The sequence below is a fragment of the Cynocephalus volans genome, chromosome 17 (assembly GCF_027409185.1).
Source record: "Cynocephalus volans isolate mCynVol1 chromosome 17, mCynVol1.pri, whole genome shotgun sequence".
Lineage (NCBI taxonomy): Eukaryota > Metazoa > Chordata > Mammalia > Dermoptera > Cynocephalidae > Cynocephalus > Cynocephalus volans.
In genome coordinates, this window is record NC_084476.1 from 8,197,611 (window position 1) to 8,222,716 (window position 25,106).

The window sequence follows — 25,106 nt, forward strand, 5'->3', positions numbered from 1 at the left end:
CTCGCCCCAGGAGAACTACAGTAGTGCGTCCCCCACTCCAGGAACCCCCGCCCTCAAGCCTGTGGTGAGCACTGCGCCGGATGGATTTGTGGACCCGCCTTAGGAATCCTCTTTTCTCTGTTCCCAGCCCCACCCCTGCCACATGGTCTGGTTATGGGTCTCTCTCCCAAGGAACTTGGGATGTGAATCTTTGCAGCCTTTTGGGAGGGACTGCTGTCAGCCACAGCCTTGTGCAGTGGGGAGGGCCAGATGGAAGGGCTCTGGAGTCTGATCCTGGGTTTGAGTCCCACCTGTGCCAGGTGCGGGCTGTGCAGCCTTGGGGTGGTGACTCCCTCTCTCTGAACCCCAGAGACCCCTGTGTTTCTCCTTGGTGGCACTTACCAGCACTGTAATAAATTACCTGTGTCATTATCAGTTAATTGTCTGTTTCCCGTTACCTGTAAGCTCCCTTAAGGCTGATTGGTGGATGTCTGCCCAGTGCCTGCACACAGCAGAGGCCCCAAAAATCTACGCTGAATGAAGGAGACTCTGTTTCTCATCTATGAAATGGAAACTTCAATAGCCTTCCATAAAGACAAGGGCAGATGATGTGTGTCATGTGCATAGTTCATAGCAGGGCCTCCTAAGGCGAGAGGCGATTAATTACCGTCGTGAACGGGGTGCCAGGAGGGGCTCCTTATGGACAGTAACTTCACTGAAATAAGTCACTTTAATGGTGACACGGCAGGCACCAGCATGGGTGTTGGAGGAGAGGGAGAGGCAGGGGTCTGAGCTTCCCAAGGTGGAGCTGAAAGCCCTGAAGCCGGAGCCCCAGCCTTGCGCTGTCCTGACCCTGCTCTAGGGCCCAGGCCTCTGCTCTTCTGTGCAAAAGGCTGGGCAGAGCTGAAGATACCCAAGCAGTCCCCGGGGATCGGGCAAAGCCGCTGCTGAGACAGGGGTGGCGACGCTGCCTCCATCTTGGTCGCGAATGTGCCAACAGACAACGGGAATAACAAGCCCCTACTCTCGCCCAGCCCCAGGGTGCTGCCGGGGGTGGCGGAGGGATTTTTTGCCTTAATAGGGAACTAGTCTGGGTTGGGACAGTTCCCGAACCCCTTGCTGGGGAGATGAAGGTCCCTGGGGACCAGCAGCTGCCAGGGGCATGGCTGGATCCTCAGCCCATCCTCTCCTGGGGGCCACACAAGAGTTGTTAATAACAGCGACGGTGCAGTAAAAATAACGCAGCAGTAGCTGGCCACATACGGAGTGCCGTGTGAAGCGCTCTCACCTCTGGTAGGTGTCATTATCCCCACTTACAGAAGAAGAAACTGAGGCTCAGAAGGGGGAAGCCCCTGCCCCCGGGAGCCAAGTGGGGTTGGTCTGACACCTGGTGCCACTCGGCACCCCCCACCCTGGGGCCCCTTGGGCACATGAGGCAACCACCGGGCATTTGGCCAACAGCTCCCTGGAGCCGCTGCCCTCCCGACCAGGACCCAGGCCTCCTCCTCAGGGACCTGCCCGTAGCCATGTGAAGGTAGAGAGAGGAAAATGTGAGGAGCTGGGGGGGCCCCACTCTCCCAACCACTGCTGTTCCCCATTTTGAAGAAAGCAGCAAACATTCACCCACGATCCCCACGAAGCCCACATGCTCCCAGTAAGCTCTAGGGAGCCCTGAGGTTCTTCTGCAGGGGGCTCCGAGCTGGCCCCTGGGTGCCGAGGGGAACATATTCTCGTTTTCAGCCTCTTTGGAATGGCTCAGCCCCCCCCCAACCCCTAACCGGGGCTCCCATCCCACATTGTCTGCCCCATCCCCAGACCCACTATTCACTTAGCTTTCCATCTGGTTCTGGTTTTGGGGGTGGATGGAGGGCTGGTTTAGGGAGAAGCCGAGAACTGGCACCCGATGGAGGTAAACCTGATACACTCGCTTCTTTTCTTGGTGTCCCACGGTCTGTGCATTTCTCTCCCTCTGCCATCTGCCTCCATGAACCCCTGTGCTGCTTAATCATCAGGGAACTTGCTTCTAATGACCACTTGGACATCAGGGTCCTGGGCAGAGAAGGAAGCCAGTGTCAAGATCAGCTTTCCCACGAGTGCAAATGCCATGTCTAAATCAGCTTTGCCAGAGCCCAGGGACTGGTTGAGAGCACATACGTATGCACGTGTGAATGTGTGTGCAAACGTGTGTTCATGTGTGCATGTGCACGTGTGAGTGTGTACATGTACGTGTGTGCATATTTTAGATATGCTGTGAGAACCTGTCTGCAGTCCCTGAAAATGCACATCTGCACATCCGAACCTCTCAGCTTTCCTCCCCAAGCTTTCTTATCCACAAACCTAATAGAAGTTGCAGTTAATCTCTGATTTGAATTTTTAACCTCGAATGCCACATTATAAAAATAGTTGTGTGTTTTATAGGTGGCATTTATCATGAAATTATACATGGTTACAATTTGTGCTGTGGAAAATAAAGCAAGATGTCCCGTGCTGCACGGGAGCAGTGGTCGGGTCGAGCCAGCAGCCAGGCTGGCGCTGCAGCAAGTCAACGCTGTCCTTGCAGAGAGGAGCTGGGCAGCGGCAGAGGGGCCTGGGGCCTGTGTGTGTGTTGTGAGGCACTGAGCTGGGTAACCTGTCTGCATGTTGGAAAGCCAAGTTAGGTACCAGCAAAGCCACTGGGCATGCTCCTGGACCTGGAACTCTGTCCCTAACCTCAGCTCCTCTGCCTGTGGGGCCCTGGGAACCTCCCCCTCCTCAGTCTTTCCATCTGTGAAGGGGGCTTGATAGTCCTAAATTGTGCATCTGCTCCTCCTCCTGAGCGTCAGGGTGAGTGAAAGAGAAAGCAAATTGGTGTTTATGGAACACCTGTCAGGGCAGGTGGGCATGGAGCTGAGCCCCTACCTGCTGGTCTCATCAGCTCCTTGAACAGCCCAAGCCCCAGGAGCTAGGATGATGCCCATTTTGCAGATGAGGAATTTGAGGCTTGGAGAGATGAGCACATTTCCAAGATCACCCAGCAAGTGGGGGTGAAGTCGGGGCCAGAATCTCCACAGCAAAACCAGGCCAGTACCCAGCATGTCCTGCCCCTGAGAGGGCGCTGGCCCTCCCACCCAAAGGGGACCCACTTGAACTCTCTGGGGCTGGCTCTCTGTTTCTACCTGCATCACCATCGAGCTGCATGGGGGACAGTGGGGGCTGTCCCTGCCCCAGGATCCCGACTGCCGGCCTGGGTCAGGGAGCCACTCTGATTTCTGTTCAGCAACCCCCTGCTCCAGCATTGTCAAATCTCCTGACCCTTCCCTTCCTAAAAGAACCTGGATAAGGACAGATGAGACCAGCCTGGGCCAGCCGGCAAGTGGAACACACCACAGACAGGGCCCAAAGCCTGGCCCCCCCATGTCCTCACTGTGAAACCCATCACTCTGGGCCTCAGCTTCCTCATCTGAAAAATGGGGTCATAAGCCTGCCTACCTCCTAGAACATTTGGGAGGATTTAATGAAACGGTCCATGTGAAGGGTGTTGCACATAGTAGGTGCACAATAAGTGCAATAAATGGTCCTGTGATGATCGCTGTGATGATGATGATGAACACACTCACAGCCACCACCCCCCCAAGTCATCCAGCCCAACTGTCCTGACTCTGCCACAAGCACTCCAAACGCCCTCCACTCCTTGCAGGATACAGGATTTGCATTCAGATGGTCTGGGACGACCTTCCTCATCTATTAATGAAACTTCACCTCACAATCATTGTGCACCTGTGACACACACACCCAGGTGGCGGGTCCATGACATCATGAATTTGTCAGCAGCAACGGCTGCTTGTCATCTCTCCTGCACCCCTCCCCCACCCCGCGGATGCAGCCGTCCTGTAGGTGATGCTTTGGTGAGCCCTGGCTCCAAATGTCTCCTGGAGCCTCCCCTTCCTGAATGGGATCCCCGACTCTGGATCTGGGCTTCTCAGGTGGTGCAGATCTCAAAGTGGGGGACCAGAGTCAGACAGGACTGGGCCAGCCAGTTGGGGCTTGTGATCAGCTCTTTCAGAGATTGGGGCAGCCCAAGAGGCTCTGGGCAACCAGGACACAACTTCTGTCCCCAAATTGGCCACTCGCTTCCCATACACTCACTCACTGAGGGAGCCCCTAGAGAGGGCCTGGGGGATCTGGACACTCCAGACACCCACAGATGCATAGGAAGCATTCCCACAGCGCTTAAGACAAAACCTGCAAATCTTTTTTTTTTTTTTTTTCCCCTGTTTTTTGACCAGTAACGGGATCGCAACCCTCAGCACAGTGCAGTTCACACCACGCTCAGCCAGTGAGCACACTGGCCATCCCTATATAGGATCCGAACAAGCGGCCTCAGCGCTACCAGTGCCGCACTCTCCCGAGTGAGCCACGGGGCTGGCCCAAAACCTGCAAATCTTGAACAAGGTCTGCTAGGTCAGCCCTCTCCCACTGTGTCCTCTCCCACTCTTTCCCACCTCTGAGCCTTTGCATCTGCTGGTCCCTCCCCCCAGAGCTCCCTCCCTGACCTCCTCTTGCAGCTAACTCTACCCATCTTTTTTTTAGGTCCCTTCTGGAATTCCACTTCCTCCAGGAAGCCTTCCCTGATCCTCTGGACAAGACAGGGGGCCGCATTATCTGTTCTCACAGCAGCCAGGATGTCTCCTGCATACCAGGGACACCCCTCCCTTATTCCCTGCAGGGACCCTAATGCCCAGCCCGGGGCCTAGCACGGAGTAGGTGCTCAACAAATATTTGTGGAAGGAGAGGAAGAGGAAAGAGCTCACGAGGTACCTCCACCACCTTCCCTCCCTGACGGAGAAACCAGCCCCTCGAAAAGACAGTCCCCGCTTTGAGCTCTGTTCCTCCACCCCAGACTCGAATTTGCTGCAACAGCAAGAGTTTTCTTTAAATGACGACCCTGCATTCAGCTGGTATTAGATCTTTGCCTTTCCTTTTTTCCTTCCCAGTGAAACGAGAGTAGTCCATTTTTACTTCTTGTCTCCAGCAATTTCCCAGTTGGAGCCCTGACACTCTCCGTGCCTGGGGACATGGTGGCAGGGCAGCCGGCTCTGCGGGAGAGCTGGCCTTCCAATTAAAACACAATGTCTCTCAGAAACACGAGCCTCCCTGGTTCATGACACTACCCCGGCCCCTCCTTACAGCACGGCCCAGAGCCCCGTCCCTGCCTGACGGTGCCTTGGGTCAGGGCGTGCACAGGTGCGTGCCTGAAAATGGGGCCGGAGAGGGTCCTTCCTCAGGACACTGCAGAGGTTTCAGGCAGGGACAGGGGAGATAGGGAGGAACAGTTCCCCTCTGGACTGCACTCAGCAAGAAAACCTTGAGGCTTCTTGGCCATCTGGGGCACCAGCACGGGGCACCAGTGTGATATCCTGGCTCTGGGATCACTGCATATTTCCTGGATGACCTTGGGCAGGTCACTGTACATTTCTGAGCCTCAGTTTTCTCAGCTGTAACATGGGGATAATTCTTCATCTCCATCATATGGCTGCTGAGAGAATTTGGTAGGATTCTGCGTGTAAAGCGCTGAGTTCAGGCCGGGCAGCTCTAAGAGCCCTCAGCAGGCCACTACCTTGCCTTTGTGCTTGGCTCCATGCCCTGAAGGACCAGGTCTGGCCTGTGCACTGTGTTTTCCCAGCACAATGCCTCAAAACAACATCCATGGGCATTGCATGAATGAACGAGTGAATGAATGAACCCCATCCAGTGTTCTTGGAACCAGAAGGCACAGCATGTCATGGCAGGGACGGGGAGGCATAGAGTTTAGCATTCAGTCCCTTTGGGGAAGACAACAGGATCTCTACTGTAGCTTCATTTTGCCAATTTGTCTTTCCGCTCAACTTTGGGTTGTTTTTTCTGGACTTTTCTCCCTAGTCTGGGATGAAACCCTTCCTTCTCCAGGTGTGAGGCCAGATTCCTCCTGAGCTGTGAGGGTCATGCTTCACGTTCTGGGGAGGCCTCCAGCCCAGAATGTTGTCTGCATCTAGAGGCCCCTCTGGCTCCCAAGCCCCAGGGCCAGTGGTGGGGGCTTTGAGGGCCACCGGCCTCCATGAGGGCAGGAGGGAGCTACTCTCCCAAACGAGCTCCTCCTCTGTCACGAGCTGTAGGCTGGAAGCCCGCTGAGGGCAGGGGTCGTGTCAGATCCCCTGCTGAAGGCCGCCCACTCGGCACAGCATGTGCTCCTCACTGTGTGCATCACGGCATCCTGAAGAGCACATCAGCTCTGGCTCCTAACCCGGCTTCTCCACCTGCTGTGTGACCTTGGGCAAGTCACTTAACCTCTCTGAGCCTCAGTGTCCTTAGGTAAGATCATGATAGCTGATATGCTTTCTAGCTGAACACTGTTTCCATCATTTCCCAAATCTCTAAAACCACCCTCCTAGGAGGCATGATTCTTCTCTTATGACAAACGAAGAGCGCAGAGAGAAGAAACTTGCCGAGGTCACACAACTGGTGAAGGGTTTGGCTGGGGCTCAAAACCTGGCCTCTGGTTCCCATTTTTGACGATGCCACCCCTAAAGTGGAGGGCTGTGATGTCCAACATCCAGGGACACCATCCCCTCGCAAGCAGACCCTCAGCTGGCCGTTCTCCTTAGTAACAAGAGAGGGGTGAATGAGTGGGAGGAGAGAAAGCAGGAGGCCCCCAGGTCCCACAGGGTGCAGGAGGAGGCCCGGGAGAGCAGGGGGCCACCAGGCGCTCTAACCCACATGGATGGGGGCAGCCACGACCTAAGCCCTGCGCGGCCAGGCTGCCCACTGGCTGGACCGGCCGCCCGCAGCACCATCTTGAGAGTATTAGGGGCTGCTGTTCACAGATGTTTTCTGTTACGTGTTATTTGTTAGTCTAATGAAAGGAGGTGCACTGGCTTTCAAGACCTCGGCGTTCTGCGGGGTTTTATATGGGAGGCCTGTGCAGAACTCTGGCGGCCAGAGCAGGCCGCGAGGCCCCTGCCAGGCGCGCCCGCCCGGCGGCTCCCGCTTTGATTCCGAGGTTTGCAGCCATCCGCATGGTAATTCCAGCTCTGGTTAAATGTCATTTTTAATAACGCCATTTCTGGCGTGTAAATGTCTGCGCCCACGGCAAGAGGGGAGGCCAGCGAGGGAGAGACCAGTGCCAGGGAGGAGAGACAGGGAGGAGGGTCAGGGGCCAGTGGGCAGCGTCTGGGGAGAGGAGGCTGCCCTGCTGGGGACAGTGGATCCCCACCCCCAGGGCGATGTTATGAGCAGGGTGAGTGAGGGTGGCAGAGAGGAGGGGCAAGCAGGATGCCAGGAGGGGGATTTTCCAGTGACCAGAGTAGCAGAAACCCCCAGTTCAGCAGAGAGGCTTGATTGTCCCACTCCAACCCCGCCCCTGGCCACACAGCTGGAGGGAGTCAGGACACTGGAGAGGGAGGGACAGGAATCTTCCCCTATCACAGTGCCCTTTTCCTCCCAGCCCCTGGGCTGCCTGGGCCGGTGCTCGGTAGATGCTCGGTGATTGCTAGAGTTCAGCAGGCTGAGAACAACTGCTGACTCCTAGACCTGGCAGTGCACCTTCTACACAAAGTCAGGTCTCTGCAATGCTGAGGCTTGGCCATGGAGCAGCCCCCTCCGTCTCCTGTACATTGGGCCCTTCCGGTGCTTCCAGATCCATGCCAGCTTGCATTCTCTGTGGCAGCCCTTCTCTGCCCTCCATCCCCCCAAGAAGACCATTTTGGCAAGCTGAGGAGGAAGATGGAGGTACAGAGTCAGCTCTGGGAGAAGCCTACAGCAGGGTATAAAAATTGCTGGGGGCTGGAAGGATGTTGTTAAATGCAGATGCCCAGGCCCGGCCCCAGAGAGTCTGATTCTGAGGACTGGTGTAAGGCCTACGAACATGCATTTTAATCAGCTCCCTGGGTGATTCTAATGCAGTGATTCATGGGACCACATAAAATATGTCCATTGACAGATAGCCCAACCCTCTTGTTGTACAGATGGGGGGGACACTGAGGCTCAAACCAGCGACAGGGCATGTCCTGAGTTGCAGAGTTGGGCAAGGCAAGGTGGGAACCCCAATTTCCTGGCTCCTAGTCTGGGGTCCTTCTTACTGCCTCTTGGGCATCAGTGTCACAGGAGGTGACGTGCCCTCACCTTGTCAGACCTGTAGCAACAGGTGCTCGTTCAGCTCTGGGGTGGAGAGACCCTTGGTGGAAGCTTCCAGGCCTCGCAGCCCGGCCTCCTCCTCTCTCACTGTCCCCAGCCCAGGACCTTCTCCAAATTCTGCAATCCTTGCAGTCCTCTGTCCAGCACCTCCTGCCCACTGCCCGGCCTCTCAGGCCCCAGCTTCCTGGCTTCTCCATGACTCTGTCGCCCCTGCTCCCTCCCAACCCCTCCCACTGGCCCCCAAACCGGAAGGTCCCAGCTGCCCATCCCACGCACATAAAAGCAGAATCGATCACAAAGACAGAACAAAAATAATATCTCCCAGAGCCGGCTTCATTTTTAGGACACAATAAAAGATATCATTACTCGTAAGGAGCCCCACATGGACTATGTCCTATCATCATGGTGGCCTCCCAGAGCTCACCTGGGAACAAACAGCTGCCCAGAAGTGGAAGGGACACGAAGCAGGCAACCGGACGTGGGCTCAGGCCAGCGAGAGCAAGTGGGGAATCAGCACTTTTTTGGGTCTTTTAACGACCTTGATTCCTGGGACATCTTGAGATTCCATGGCTCCTGGGTTCTGGCCAGAGCGGGCTCCCCCTGCTGCGCCCAGCAAGGCCACGCTCCCTCGGGGGCCACAGCCTCTTCCTGAACAGCTGCGGCCAGCCCTGCCCTCACCCCACCCCCCTGGACCAGAAGCACCCTGCAACATGCCCCCTGCCTCATGCCACCTCCTCTACCTGCTGGACGCTGAGTGGCACCCCGCCTCTCTGCTGCTCAGCGTGGGAGCAGGCGAGATAACTTCCCCAGCCGCCCTCTGTCTAAACAGGAAGCTCCCACGGCCCTCTCCGGCTCACCACCTCGCAAAAGGCACTTAACCCTTGGCCCGCGCCAGCACAGATACGTCTGTCTGCTCATCCATCCACTAGCTGCCTGCGGCCGCCCTGGCCACCAAGAACATAGGCTTGGTCATTTGGCTGGCCAGAGCCCTCAAGATGGGGCGTGAGTCTGTGTGTGCGTGTGTGTGTGTGTGTGGCATCGTGGGGGGGGGGTCTGTGTGTGTCTCTGTGTCTGTGAGTCTGGGAAAGCCAAAACCACCATGTGGTTCCCAAATGCCAGCCCATGACAAAGTTTTCACCGACCTACAGCAAAATGAGAAGAACAGGAACAATTAGTGAGTTTTCTGTTAAGCTAAATTAAGTCAGTTGTGAGAACCTTCCTTTACTCTTAAGACGAAGATGCTAAAAGCTTCATTCTTAGATGAAAGCACGGGGCAATAAGATGATTGTTTTTGTGAGTAAACGGCTTTTCTTGGCAAACTTTAAAAACTGTCCGCTCTATGCCAGTTCCTCTAAGTTTCTGGGAATTCCACTGCAGCCTGAAACTTTGGGAACCACAGGGCAGGTAGTGGAGCTCCAGGCCTGGCCCATAGAGAGTGCTCAGAAAATAGCTGTGGAATAAATGAACGAGCGAGTGAGCACAGGAGTCGAGAGTGGCAGGTGGGGTGCCTGGACTGTCACTGCTCCACAGAGAGAGGGGCCCCCCACAGCTCTCCTATGTCCAGGCAACTGCAGACAGGCCTGCGGAGGCTAAGGGAGACCATTCTAGTAGTTTCTGGGCTGGAGGTGGAGAGGATCCCCCCCCCCCATTCTTACACCTTCGAACACTCCTGAAGTTGGGCAGTCCCCGCGCTGCCAGGCCTGGCCCATTTCCCACATACCTGTGAGCCACCAAGCTGCTGAGGATATCAAGGAGACCCCCTCCCCTGGCTGCCTTGTGGCCCCCTGAATACAGCCCACACCTGTCTGGGGGTGGACATCCATGGTCAGGCCACCCTGGCATTCCCGGGGCTCCAGGAGTGGCTATGCACAGTGGTGGAGAGCAGGGGCTTTAGAACAGGACAGGCCTGGGCTGGAATCCCATAGGAATGGGAAAGTCTTGACAAGAGGCTTGACTACTCTGAGCCTCAGTTTGCCTCTCCATGAAATGGGGATAGTCAAAGGACCCACTCCACATGGTTGGTGGGAGGACGATGGGGTAAGGCATGTGAAGCCCTGGCCAACACACAGTGTAAGCACACGGCCAGTGTGCTCCTGGTCACACTCACCAGGTCCCCTCACACCCTCCTTCAGCCCCGCCATGGCCATGCCCCTTCTACTCCACACCCACACCTGTGACCCAGGCAGCACACAGCAGAATATGTTCAGAGAAGCAGGGGCTTAAATCACCCCCAAGGTCCACTTCCACCTGGGTCAGCCACTGTCCTTTTGGCCCTAGGACACCATAAAAGCATCCCAAGTTCTGCCTCTTCCAGCCTCACCTCATGTCCTTGCCCAGGACAAGCCACTGAAAACCCTTCCTTCCTGTCTCTACCCACTCAGAAACTCCTAACACGTGCGCAGGGTCCATCCCAACAGTCCCATTCTGTGCCTCCCCCAAAGTCCATCCCCTCTTTAGTCTCAAGCAAACCACAGCCTGAGTCTCCCCAACAACCATATGGGGCTTCTCCTTCCTGACTTCTCCAGCCCAAACGCTGCACTGTGTAGAAGAGAGAGGCCTGGACTTGGGTTCCAAAAACAAATCCCACCCCTCCCTTCCCAGCTGTGACACCTTGGGCAGGTTGCTTTGCCTCCCTGGGGCTCCAAAAAATAGGATGGCAATCACTAGCCCTGCCTGATTCACAGGGCTGCTGTGGGCATCTCAAGGAGCTGGAATGGAGACACTTTACCGAGCACTTACTATATGCCAGGCACAGTGCTCGGCACCTGGCATGCACTCAGGACTCAGCACACCCCTATAAGGGACACCTCAGCCCCTCCTTCCCATTTCATAGATGGCAGCACTGAGCCTCAGGGCTCTTTTTAGGCCTCAAGCGTGGTGTGGAAGCAGGCACTGTCACTCGTGCTCCAGTTACTTTTCTGGAGTCTTCTGGGAAGGAACAGTGAGGCTCCAGCCTGCTGAGCTTCTGCCCACAGGGAAGGGCCCTTGCGGGGTTCTAGCCGGTCTGAGGCCCCCAAGCTCCACCCAGATGATCCACTGGATAGCAGACCATCCTGGAACCATGAACAATGAACTAAACGGCAAGTGCCCTCCCTGTGACAAAAAGGCAGAGAGGCAGACCACCAGCCCCCCAACTCCAGCCACCCTGGGAGGCCCCCTGGGCTCTCAACCCCTTACTCACTCCTCCTGTCTCCCTGCAACCTGGACCTGCTGAGCAATACCCTCACCTGCCTGAGGGTCCAGGCACCAGGCCCAGCCAAGAGCCAGGCTCAGAGACTCCAGGTCCTGGGAGACAGGCTCATCATGGGGTTTTTCTAAGCCTGGGTCAAACCGTGATCGCAAACAGGAGGGGCCTCACAAGCATCTGTGTGTTGTCGCCTACTGCCCAGGTGTGGAACTGAGGCCGACAGAAGAGACGTGACACACCCAAGGTCACACAGGACAGGGCAGCCAAAGCCAGGACCCAAACCGGATGTCCCGACCCCCAGTCCAGTGCTCACTGGTGCACTCCTCTTAAATCACCCCCCAGGGCCACTTCCACCTGGGTCAGCCACTGTCCTTTTGGGGCCTGGGACACCATGAAATTACCCGAAGTTCTGCCTCTTCCAGCCTGACCTCATGTCCTTGCCCAGGACAAGCCACCAAAAACTCCCATAACTCTGTCCCCCCCCAGGAACTAGACAAAGGGAAAGCAAGGAAGGGAGCAGGCTTGTCTTTCAAAGGCTGGGTCTGAGGAAACCCTTCAGTCCTTCCCCCCACGCCAGCTCTGCCCAGGCCCCGTTTCGGAATCAGTTACAGGGAGGCCGATGAAAAACTGAAGTCGGCTGCAGAAACAGTATTACGGTTCCTCAAAAAAACTAAACACAGCATTACCATCTGACCCAGAAATTCCACTTCTGGGTATATCTCCCAAAGAATGCAAAGCGGGGACTTGAACAGACACTTGCACACCCACGTTCGCAGCAGCACTACTCACAGCAGCTGGATACAACTCAGTGTCCAGCGATGGATGAATGGCCAAAAAATCAAAGGAAGATTTTGACACATGCCACTACATGGATGAACCTTGAGGACATTATACTAAGTGATGCCAGACACAGAAGGACAAGCAGTGTGGATTACACTTTTAGGAGGTCCCTAGAGTAGTCAGATCCATAGAGACAGACAGTAGGTAGTGGCTGCCAGGGGCTCGGGGAGGAGGGGACGGAGAGTCGGTGTTTAATGGGGACAGAGTTTCAGTTCAGGAAGATGGAAAAGTTCTGGAGATGGATGGTTGTGATGGTTACACAACAGTGTGAAAGTCCTTAACGCCATGGAACTGTACACTTATAAACGGCTAAAATGGTAAATCTTACGTTAGGTATATTTTACCGTGATAAAAAAAAAAAAAAAAATTGAAGGCAAGTCTTCCAGTCTCTCAAACTTGACGGTCCCTTCAGTCCCTGTACTTGGCAAGAGGGAGGGGCAGGTCCCCCACCACTAACCAGACTCACCCCCATTAACAGATCGGCTCAGCCTGGTTCATCCTGCCTTAGACTCCAAGCACCTCATGTCCCGAATCTCTGAAAAGTGGATCACTTGGGATCCACTTGGTCCTTCCTGCAGTGCATCCTGGGGTCTTCCAAAACAGGTACCAGCCCTGCGCAGTGACCAGGCAGCCTCCCTGGGCAGGGGGCCTCACTCCTGCCTGGCTCCAGGAGCTTTGTTTATTTTCACAGTGTGTCCACGTCCCTGTTTCTGCCCTGCCCACAGGAGGGAATGCTTTAAAGAAAATCTCAGTTATTAATGTGGTTTCTTTTGTTGTAAGTCATTGCAAAGGCAGCAAAGGAGGGTTTATTTTCCTAACGTGCCTGGCATAGCTCGGCGCCCCAGCGCAGCCCTCAGCGTTTGATTTGGAAGGAACGCGAGACCCTGGTTTGTTCTGAGTCACGGGCAAAGCCACAGCCTTCCTGGCCAGTTCTGGGGAGAGCCTGGTCTTAGTAAGTCATTGGCAGGAATAGGCTATATCTACTGTGGCTTTGTGAAAACAAATGCTTTTTGTAATTTTTTAAAAATTTGTTGAGCCTGCTAACACAGCAGGTTGAAAACATATCAATTTTCTAATTGATTAGTGTTTCCATTAACCAATATTTTGCTAATGGGGGCACCCCATCTTTCTTTGGTGCTAGTCTCTTTCTTTGGACCTGGGAACAGCTCCAGAAGCCACAGGAAAAGCCACTTCCAAGCATGTCTGAGGTGCCAGGAGTGGAGGACGACATCACAGCCCAAGGCCCACGCCCGCTGGCCTGGGCCTGGGATCCTGGCACTCTGAGGTTCAGTTGCCTACTTCCAAGCGCTCAGTGATGTGGGCTGGGCTCCCCAGGATGTGGGGAAGAGAGGTACTTTCTCCCCCGCCTTTGGAGCCTTCAGGACTTAGGGGCCCACATAAGTGGCAGCGGGAGGGGGCATCAGACCAAGAGGCACAAGCAAGAAGCTGGCGTCTGCCTTCCGCCTGCAGACCCAGACAGCAAGCCCAGGGCTGCTCACTCCAGGGCTGGGAGAGGCTTCCAAGATGGGGAGGAGGGCAGCCTGTGAGCACCTCCTTGAGTCTGGCCCAGACTCTGTCCCACCTGACCCCACACCCAATGTGTCCTCTGTCCCCAAATGTGCCTGTGCCTGGGTATTCACCATGCCAGAAGCCCCTCTTCAGGAAATGGTCTGTAGGCCTCATGGGATCCCAAGAAGGGTGGCCCGGCCCCAAGGGACTGCTGGGGAGACCCAGAACCCACTCAGCTGCCTGGAGGCTGCCAGTGGCACTGTCCAGGCTCTCACATCCCAGCTGACACTAGCTCTTCTGGGGTTCCGCAGGGAAAGGATCCACTGGCGACCTTCTGTACTGTATCTGGGAGAAGTGCGGCCTTCCACTATCTGTCCCCATGTCAGGGGCCAGGGTGGAAACAGGCACGCCGTCCCCTGGCCAGGACTCAGGTCCCAATGCCTCAGTTTCCTTCCTTCTCGCCTCATGGCTCCCGCCCCCCTCTTCTCTCCTCTCCTTTAGTCTCCTCTGTCCCCCTCTCTCCTTCCCTCCCTTCCTTTTTTCTCCTGCTGTTCAGTGTGTTCCTCCTTGTCTCCCATTCATCAGGGTGAAATCAGGGCCTCTCCTCTGCCCTGACGGGAGCCAAACTCAGGCTGGCAGGGGGAGCCCCCACCATGAACCAGAGGGCACCCCCTTTTACCCATGGCCAAAACTGAACCTCTTCCTCCACCTTTCTCAGGATCTAAAGCCCACCTCCTCAGAGGGTGAAAGAGCTGTCGGGACACTGTGGCTGGCGAGTGGCGGAAGCCGCTGGAGAAAGCTGGTGACCTCACTTCAGCCACAGGCTGGCAACAGCTGGGCATGGTCGGAAGGTGCTCTGTGAAAGGCAGGTGTGTTACAGGTGTCCCCACAGGCGCACATGCTCCTGGACTGGGCTGCAGTCACCTCTGTTTTCCTGCACGTCCTCTAGTCTGAGTAGCCAAGGCATCCAGCCAGCCTGGGTACCCCTGAGACCTGGGAGCTGGTGCAGGAACCGGGGATCCCCAGGGCCAGGTGGGAAGGCTGCTGGGGTCAAGAGGGGAACACTTAAGGGGCCCAGAGCCTGTAGCCGGCCAGCCTACACCCCTGAGCCAGGGGACAGGGGCAGTGGTCTCAGACCACCCCATTCCTCTTCAGGGCATGGGTGAGCATGTGAGGACTCTGGCCCTCCCCCTCCCCTCCCCCCTCCCTACTGAAACTGTCCGGGGCAGGGACCTCTGCTTTATTTCCATCTTCTCCTTCTCCCCCCACCCCTTCTTACCAAGGGCTCAGACCGCTGTGATCCTGTGTGACTTTTTGAAAAAAGCCACTTGGGTGAGTTGTTTGTTTGTAAAGCCCTTTCCTGATGACCTTTAATCTCTGCAGAGGAAAAGAGGCCTGGCCGGCTCTCCAGGCTGGGCCATTCCACCTAGGAAGCTGCTCCCTGGACAAACTGGGCGGTGGGGATGGGGGGCAGGCATCCTCAGCCCAGCCAAAGAACCCATCTTAAGACCTAGTAACAGCTGGGGTGGTGGCCGTGGGGAGTGTGAAACCCAGCAGTGCGACCCCGTCGCTTTGCCCCTCCAAAGCCTCGGTTTCCCCAGCTGTAACATGGCAATGACCACTTCCCAGGCTCTTCGGCGGTGGAGCCGCGAGGGCCGTCTCCAGGGCTGTGCACAAAAGCAGCGCACTTCCCCGCCGTCGTGACCCCTCGCACTTGAGGCGGCTCTGGCTCGACGAAGGTCCCCTCCCCCGGTCGGGCGTTCTGGTCAACCGCAGCCCCCCCCCCCCCACCCCCGTCACCCCCACGCAGCCTCGACTACGGCTCTGGGCAAGCCGGGCACACCGGACCGGCCGCAGCGTGTCCCCGCGCCCCGTCGGCGGTGCAGCCTGCGCGGCCCCCGCCCGGGGATGCGCCTTCGGCCGGGCCCCGCGCCCGCGCCCGCACTCACCGTCCTGCGGCGCCGCCTCGCTGCCGCTGCTGCCTCCGGACGGCTCCCGCGCCGCGCCCTCCCGCGCCTCGGCCCTGGCCGCGGGGCGCGCCGCCAGCCGCCCGGCCGCCGCCACCTCCTCCAGGTCCAGGAGGTGGCTCACCGAGAAGTTCTTGCGCGCCTGGGCGCAGTCGCCCGGCCCCAGCGCGGAGGGCGGCGGCGGCGGCGGCGGCGGGGGCGGCCCCGGGCCCAGCGCCGGCTTGTCTAGGGCGAAGGCGGCGGCGGCGGCGGCCGCGCTGTCCATGCCCGCGAGTCCACCGGGGTCGCCGGCGGGGGGTGGCAGGCGCGGGTCGCAGCGAGCGCGCCCCGGCCGCCCCGCGCTCTGCCCCGCTCCCGGCCGCCTCCCGGCTCCGCGGCCGCCGCGGCCCGCCCGGCGCTGACGTCGGGGAAACAAACTTTCTTCCCTCCCCTTCGCTGCCTCCGCCGCGCGCCCCGGAGCGGCTCAGACACCAGCTCCTCCGGCCACGCGCCCCTTCTTGAAGCCAACCTCGCCCCCCCCCTTCCCGCCCTGCCCTCCCCTCCCCCACCCCTCCGGCTGCGGGGCGGGGGTCCTGCGCCCGAGTGCGGCCGAGGCTGCGGCTGGGGAGGGGCAGGCGACGGGGTGTCCTGCTTCCACCCTCCCCACCCACGTGGCAGGGCGTGGGGACGTTCCGCGTTTTGTTGCCGTTTCAATCCCCCAACAAGTGTCTGCGGAGGTGATAAAGGAGGAATTGGCAGCCCCCTCCCCCATTTACAAAAGCCGGCTAGGTGGGGGGAGGGGGCGACTCTGAGACGGTTCACAGAGATCTCCAAAGTCAGCTCCACCCTCACTTCCCCCAACGCCGCCCCTCCCGCCCTGACAGAAAGACTCTGAGGTCCACCTGGACCTTCTTCACTTCACCTGCCCCGAGGTTCCCCAACCCGGAAAGCAAAGCGTTCCCAAGCTTCTGGGATGTATGCGATGTCCCCTGCACCCTGCCCCGTCCCTTGCCTTGCTCCCAGCTCTGTCTTTCCAGGACAGCTCTGTGCCACCCCCAGGATGCTCCAAGGATTCCTCCCAAGGAAAACCAAGCTGGCAGGAAGGAGTTTCCCTCCAGAACTCCTAGTGTACACACAGAGGATGGACAGCCAGACGGCAGCCAGACTGACAGATGGGTGACAGGGAAAGAGGGAGGCAGGCTTGGGTCTCCACTCTTGTTTTCGTTTCTCAAGGAAAGCACAGAAAAGATGTACCTAGCGAGCAGAACTGAGACTCTAAGTCCTCCAGATGCCACAGGTCTTTCCCCGGGATGGCTGCTTACTGGCCTGTCCCTCTGTCCCCTTGCTGTCACCACAGAGGCATAAAGTCATACCAGCAAAAATAACCCCACCAGGAGGCCTTCAGCATGTCTTTCTGGGCTCCCACACAGAAAACCCACCCTGCTCACACCTTGAAAACCTACAGACCAGCAGCCTAGGTTCTGTGTAAGTCATTTATTTATTTATCTTTCCCCAGGAAGGAATCACCCCCAAAGCGAGGCTGCGTGTCTCCTGAGTGACTTCAGCCACAGCAGTCCATCGAGGTGCCTGCATGGGTAGGTTGAGGGTTTGGAGAAGATGGGGCTCTCCTTCCTTGGAAATCTGCCCCAAGGAGTGCCCAGTGAGAAAGGCTGGACAAGAGGTGGCAGCCTCCTTTCTCCCAGGGGGCTGGCAGGAGCCCAGCCTGGGCACCAGGGGATCCCCACACTGCCCGCAGTGTGTGTGGCTGAACAACTTTTGAGAGCCTGAGCAGGGTGGGGCCCCTACTTGACTCAAGAATGTCTGGGAAAGCCTCATTTCTGCTGGGCACCCAGCAAGCCCACAGAGTGGAGGGTCTTATCCCAGGACAAGCGCACCCCACTGAGCAGAGACTTTATCCCATGATTCAGAACAGTTTAGTGTCAGAGACCAGGTTCCAGGCCCAGCTATGCCATGTACTGCTGTGTGGCCTCAAACAGCACCTCCCATCTCTGAGCCCAGCTCCTCCCCTGTAGAAGAGGCCGAATGAAGTACTTACCTTCTGGGCACTGTGAGAGGCCTGTCACAGGTGAAGTCCTGGGCCCGTGGCCTAGAACACAGGGAGGGTACTGTCACCATCAGCCTGTGGAGCTGGAAAGGGCCTAAGAGATCATCTAGGTCCCATTCCCTTGGATGACAGATGGGAAAACTGAGGCAGCAAAGGCAAAAGCTTCTTCTTGAGCTGAGAGAACCACTGAGTTTATTTGGTCTGGGCAAAAAAAAAAAAAAAAAAGCATTTGTTTTGCAGATGGGTAAAGTGAGGCCCAGAGCCGAGAAGTGCCATCTGAAGGTCTCTTGGTGGGACTGGTGGTCACAGTGGTTTCTTTCTTCCACTCATGCACTTATTCATCCTACTTGTGTTGAGATGTGATATCCTACATCTCTGTAGGATGCTGCTGCTCGGGCACAGCATCCTACAGATTCCAATTCATCCTAGGTTCCAATCAAGACCTCACCATGGGCCTATTCTGAGAAGTAGTGCAGGGCAGTGATGGCAAACTTGGACTCTGGAGCTGTGGGGACATGGTTTGAGCCTGTTCATGCCATTTACTAGCTATGTGGCCTTGGATAAGTCACTTGCTCATCCTTTCTGAGTCTGTCCCATCATCTGTAAAACAGGGATAATAAAGGAACCAACCCAAAAAGGTTCTTGTGAGTTTAGCATTATTATTGTTGTTGTTGTTACTGAGTTGTTACTGCCCTTGCCAATCCTGGGGGTGAGGGTGGAGGTGGTACAGGGATGCAGAGTGGGCCAAGGGGCATGGGCTGCTATGCCAAAGCTCAGCCCTTGTACGAGAACTTCAGCCCTGATCCAGCCTGGAAATACGCCAAGGAAATTCCTAGTAAACCATGGAGGCAGAACTCAGGGACTCAGTACCCCAAAGGGATGTGGCTAAAAAATAATTTTATGGTGATTTAGATAAATCTGAGGTGCTGACCCAGAGTTGGGGGGGATCCCAGTTTGAGACTTCTCACTTCAACTAGTAGTTATTGAATGGGGCACCTCTCTAGACAGCAGGAGTAGGGAGGAACATAAGGGAAGCCAAGAGGGTCCCTGCTCTCCAGAGAGGGACTCCATGGAGAAGGAGCTGGTTGTTCATTGGTCCATTGCAGGTGGATCCTGGGTCTCACCTTGAGTAAAAATGCATATTTGCCCCAGTCTCAAAAGTTCATGTGTTAAAAAAAAAAAAAAAGTTAACTTTTCTCATTACAGAGAAGTAATATGCATATCACTGAAATTTTAGAAAGCATTGGTAAAATTAAGAAAATAAAAATCACCTATATCCCACTCCTAAAGAGCCCTGACACACAGTAGATATTTGATACATTAAATAAATAATAAAACTTGATTTAATAAAAGAGTTTGGAGATAATCATACTGCCTATGCAATTTTGAATTGAAGGCCTAGAAAAAGCAATAAGACAAGAAAAAGGAATGAACTAAAAATAATTTTAGAGTGTATCTTTCTAGCTTATGTCCATATATTGGGATAGGTGGGGAGAGATAGCCAGATATATTATAAAAGTAGAACTGTGTCTAATCAACTATTTTAGGACCTGCTTTCTGTGTCATTAGTCTTGCCCACCACTATTTTTAACGAAAGCCTAGCAATACATTATTCCCTGTTGCTACACATTCAGTTATTTTCTTAAGAATAAATGCCTAGAAATAGGCAATCTGGGTGTGGTAGGCAAATAATGGCCTTCCAAAGATGTTCACATCATAATCCCTGGAATTTATGAATATGTCAAAGTAGAATTAAGGTAGCAGATGGAATTAAGGTTGCCTATCAGCTGACTTTAAAACTGGGAGATTATTCTGGGGAGACTATTCTGGATTATCCAGCAGGGACCATTGTAACCACAAGGGTCCTAAAGAATGAAAGAGAGAGGCAGGAACGTCAGTGTCAGAGTGATGGGATGTGAAAAAGACTCGACTGGCCATTGCTGGCTTTGCAGATGGAGGAAGAAGCCACAAACCAAGGAATGTGGGCAGCCTCAAGAATGTGGAAAAGGCGAGAAAAAGGATTCTCCTCTAGAGTCTCCAGAAAGAAATGCAGCCCTGTGGCACCTTAATTTTAGCCCAGGACTTCTGACTTCTGGAACTGTAAGATAACAAATTGGTGCGGTTTTAAAGCCTAGTTTTGTGATAGGCTGTTACGGCAACAAATAGAAAACTAACACACTGAGTCAAAGATTCTGCAAAAATTGAAGATTTTTGGTAATACTGCCATATTGCCTCCAGAAAGGTGGTATCAGTTTCTACTCCTGGCAGTTTCTCTGTATCCCTGCTAGCACGAGCTATTATAATAATTTACTTTAAATTTCAAAAGGCATTTCCTTGCCTTAATTATTGTTGAAGAGAAATATCTTTGGTACTTACTGGCCAGTTGTATTTCCTATTTGTAAAATGTCTGCTTGTATTCACTACTCGTTTTTCTACTGGAAAAGTTCTCTCTTACTGATTTATATTAGTGTCATTCTTCAGCCAGCACAACCTCTGCAAGACTCTTAACCGCCAGTCACTCAAGGACCAGGCCCATTTCATAGACGGAGAAGCAGAGACTAAGGACAAGATGGAATCCTGCAGCTCTTCTGGTTCACCTGATCAGCCCCCGTGGCCACACACCCAAGGGCCTAGTCTGAACGAGACAGTTGAGCAGGGATAGCATACAAAGCCACACAGGCCAAATCGTGTTCACTGCTGCATGTCTGGGGAATCATAAACACCGATGTGACTCAGACGTGACCAGGCGTGACCGTGACAGATCACAGCACTCTGTAAATATTGTGTCAGGCTGCAATCACAGCGGGGCTTCCTGCTCATCCCAGACCCCAGTCCACCCTGTGGGAAGTGGAGCAGAGCCCCAGGGGGCAGGATCTCTGGCTCTCTCTCTCAGCTCACTGCCCAAACTTTTCCGAGCCTCGGTTTCCTTCCTGAGGCTTTCCTAGCTGGGATACCCTGCTGAAGTGACTGGCTCTCAGCTCTTGGCAAGGGTTGAAATGTTAAACTCCTTTGAAAAATTTATCTGGCCTACTTGCAAATTCAAAGATATTATGTGCTCCATAATAGCAGGGGCTCACATTTAGTGAGCCTTATGGTAAGCCAGGCAATGTTCTGAACCACATTGTCTCACAGACTCCTCACAATCATCATGTGAAGAGGAGAAACTGAGGCTCAGAGAGCTTAAGCTCTGTGTCCCAGCAAGTTTGAAAGGCTCCTAACCACTATGCAAAATTGTTCCATGAGAAGTTTGGGCTAGGAAGTTATCTCTTTCTTTTAAAGAATTATAGTCTCTTTTTAAAAAACAAACAAACAAGCAAAAAATGCAAATAATGAGACCTGGGCAACCTGTTGCATTTCCCTTTTTGCTTGGCTATCAGGAAACCCAGAGCTAATGTTCACACATAATCATAGTAGCTCTATCAGTCCAGGTGGCAAGTCAGTGTATTAACTTCCCTTTTTTTCCTCCTTCCACATGGTTCTTTGTTTTTCTGTTTTTGTTTTAAGTCTTTTGTGGGTGCTGGCCCTGCATTCGACACTTCCCAGCTGCCTGGCATTGATTGGGTCACAACATTTCTGGGTTTCAGTCTCCTTCTCTGTAAGTCGGAAGTAAAAATGAATAGCACATACCTCACAGGGGTTTTGTGAGAATCAAATGAAATGATCCATGTAAATAAAGAGCCTAGCACAAACTGAGTATGTGGAAAATATTCAGTAAATATCACCTATGCATGTGAAAAAGGTTTCGATAAAGCCAATGTAGCAGAGAAAACCTGTCCTATGTGGGAAGGCTTGGCTGGGTTTGAGGCCGGCTCTGCTGTGGACTTGCTATATGACTCCAGGCAATCTGCTCCCCTCTCTGAGCCTCGGCTTCCCATCTGTAAGCTGCCCGCTGTGCCCTCTCAACACTGCAGGTCTGAATCCGGGGGCTTTGTCTATGCTTTCCACTGTTGTGTCCCCAGATCTTCACACAGAAGTAAACAGGAGAAGTGGATCCAGGAGAAAGAAGCTGGCACATAGTAGGCTCCATACATGAACATCTCAAGAGGCACTGGCTGGTCGAATCCCCATCGCCCAACGGGCAGGAAACACCTAGCTAGAGTGGTGGATTAGGCCCAGGCCAAAGCCAGGGTGGCATTAAGGCGGGTCCAGGGTCCTGAGGACCCAGCAGGGCAGGGACAAGCCTGGATCTGGGTCTGAGGCCAAATGATAAGCTGCTGTGGGGTGGAGCTGGGTGCCCATGCTGTGTTCTAGACCCTCAGGGAGCTGCAGCCTTTATGGGGAGACAGACTATTGGGATACAATCCTGCATGATTCATTCCACAGTGATTTATTGAGCACCTCCTGCAGAACGTCCCATTAAAACCATTCTGTTTTTCACTTTCAGTACAATATTCAATAAGTTACATAAGATAGTCAACCGTTTATCATAAAGTAAGCTTGTGTTAGATGACTTTTGCCCAGCCATAGGCTAATGTACGGTGTTCAGGTTAGATGTGTTAAGTGCATTTTCAACTTATGATATTTCCAACTCATGATGGTCTTATCAGGATGTAACCCCATCATAAGTCAAGGAGCATCTGTATATCCTGAGGCATCCTGGGTAAGCACCTGGCCATAAACCCCCGTGGGACGCTCAAGGACATGCCAGTCCGGCCTTGGCAGCCTGAGCACATAGACTGAACTTGGAGGGGCTCAGCCACTCTGTCCCAACACAGACATCTTCCAAACTGTGGGCTTTGGGTTGCTGAGACAGACACAACTCCCACGACGACCCTTTTTGGAGAACTCTCTCCTGTTACAGGTGGGGAAACTGAGGCTCAGAGGAGAAAGGACCAACCCCAAACCTGGGACTCCTCCCACACCGCAGCTCTCCGGAATTCCCTGCGGGCAAAGTACCTCCACCCGCTCCCGCCCTTCCTCCCTGGGAGTCAGCGGAAGGATGCCCGAGGCAGGGGCACAGGCGAGGCCGACGGAGCTCAGAGCCCTCACGGGGCCTTCTGGAGCCGCAGGCCCTGCCCTGCTCCTGCCCTGGGCCCTGCAACATCTTGCTGTGATTACTGTGGGCTGAGGTGGAGCCATGTGAGCCTGGGGGCGGGGCGTGTGCCAGGCGGGGACGGGAGGGGCGGGGCTGAGGGACAGGGACAGGGCTCTCAGCTCACCGGCTTAATTGGGGATATAATAGTTATTATTATTTATAACTCACTCCTGAACCCTCGCCAGGGGGGTGTGTTCACAGCCTGCACGATCCAGGCAGGCATTAAATAATTAAACCAAGGGCCTAATCGGTGGCAAAACTCCCCACGGACTTCCACTTCCTCAGTTCGCTGATGGCTGATATTTTGGGGGTGAAATATGACCATTTTTACGATCAAAGAGATCAGAGTTCCAAAGGAAAGAAACGGAAAAAAGGAGGGAGGGCCGGGCTCTTCCAGTTTTCTTTTCCTCTGACTTAGCGGGCTGGTAAAGTTTCTTTAGACGTGCAAAGATTTACACACCTTTCTGCAGGGAGCCTTAAATGACTTGCCGTCCCTCACACGTTCCCGAGCAGCAGCGCGGGGACAGTAGGTCATTGAGAAATGAACAGGCCTCCCCATAATCGCTCCGGAGGCCTTTGAGGAGAATGTCTAATGACTTTTTTTTGAAGTCGAGGTCAAGGTTTTTTAAATAAAACAATCTGTATTAATGCAATTTCCTTTTTAGCTGTAGCATTGGATTTTTTTCCTCTCTCTCTCTCTCTCTCTCTTTTTTTTTTTGGAAACAGGAGGCAGGGTGGGGAAGGGCATCGTTTTTCTTCCACCAGACAATGTGTCCCTAATGCGTTACATTTATTTAAAAATCTGTATATCATCACCCTGTCAGGGCCTCCAAGCGGACCCCGAGTCTCGCTCTTCATTTGCTTTGGATTAGTGGGGCGTGTGGATGGCCCTGCAGTCTGGCCAGCTCTCCCTCCCGCAGACCTGGATGCAGCCTTTCGTGATGGCATTTTGTGCCTTTGCCACCCCCTGCCCCGTCTGATCACCCAGATCATAGTACAGTCCTTCGGCCTCAGGTCCTTCACCCTCCACCCCACCCACCTGCCTCCCGCTGCTCAGCCCTGGCTCCTCAGATTCCTGGAGGGCTCCCTCCTCACCCCAGGAGGAAATACAGATCAGTGATTATACCCATGACTCTGCCCCACACAGATCTGAGTTCAAGTCCCAGCTTGGCCACTCACCAGCCCAGGGACTGAAAGCCAGCTACCCAGTTTCCCCAAATCTTTGTTTCTTTTTTCTTTCTTTTTTTTTTAAAAAAAAGATGACCGGTAAGGAGATCTTAACCCTTGACTTGGTGTTGTCAGCACCATGCTCAGCCAGTGAGCGAACCGGCCATCCCTAAATAGGGATCCGAACCTGTGGCCTTGGTGTTATCAGCACCGCACTCTCCCAAGTGAGCCACGGGTCGGCCCATAAATCTTCGTTTCTTTATCTGTCAGGTGTGGCTAGCAAGAGTGGGATTACTGTGGGCCTCAACAAGGCCTGCTGTGCATTCCTAGCGTCCACCTGGTCCCTGGCCATAGCACACGTCCACAAAACAGCAGCAGCCACAAGCACCACCATGGCTGCTCCCGGAGACCTGGAGCAGAGCTGGAAGGCAGGACCTGTCCTGTTTCTCCCTCTTCTGCCCACAAACTCACAAGCAGGCTGCACCTAAGTGCAGGGCTCAGTAACTCTATCCATGTGTTTTTACTGAGTGCCTTGACAATGCCGGGCTGGGGCACAGGGAATAGAGCAGTGACCAGTTGGCCCAGGCCTGCAGAGAAGTCACTAAACCAATATTGATAGAGAATTAAGTAGCAGAAAGATCAGAGGAAAACAGCGGAGGGAGGGTATCTGGGAGGGCTTCCCTGGGGAAGGGGCATTAAGCCAACCCTTGAAAGATGAGCAGCATTTGCAGGTTTGAGGGGCCAGGTCTAGGGGCAGCCAGGCAGGACACCGGCATGTGAGAAGGTTCCAGAGCACCCACCCTACCTGTCCCCAGGGGCTGCTACCTGCAGGGTCCCTGCTCCATAAGGGCAGAAGGAGAGACCCCATCGCCTCTGCCTCCACCTCCTTTCTCAGGTCCAGGTGTAGGACCTGCCCAGGTTAGGACCTGCTTCAGCCACCTCTGACTGTCCAGGCCAGGCCAGCTTGTCCTGGCTCCTGCCAGCACACAGCACATCCTGGACTGGCAGGGAGCTTCCAGCCGGCCATCCACACTGCTGCCTCCTGGGAGCCTCGCCCAGCACCTGGCACCAGCAAGTACAAGAGAAACAGCAGCCACGTGAAGTCATCACGATCAAAGTGACCCACACAGCATGTCTAGACAGTACCCAGACAGGCGTAGGATCAAGTCCCAGCACTGCCACTCGTGTCCTCTGTGCTCTGGGGCACATCACTCCCCGATCATCATCAAT

At 54.7% G+C, this 25,106-nt stretch overlaps 1 protein-coding gene across 1 annotated transcript in view; it reads right to left on the reverse strand.

The window, feature by feature from the left end:
- Positions 1–15,895, reverse strand: part of PRRX2 (paired related homeobox 2) — a 43,371-nt gene extending 27,476 nt beyond the window's left edge. The window contains exon 1 of the mRNA XM_063082635.1: positions 15,613–15,895. Coding sequence (XP_062938705.1) covers positions 15,613–15,895 — 283 coding nt within the window. The remainder of the gene's footprint in view (positions 1–15,612) is intronic.
- Between the last annotated feature and the right edge of the window lie 9,211 nt (positions 15,896–25,106).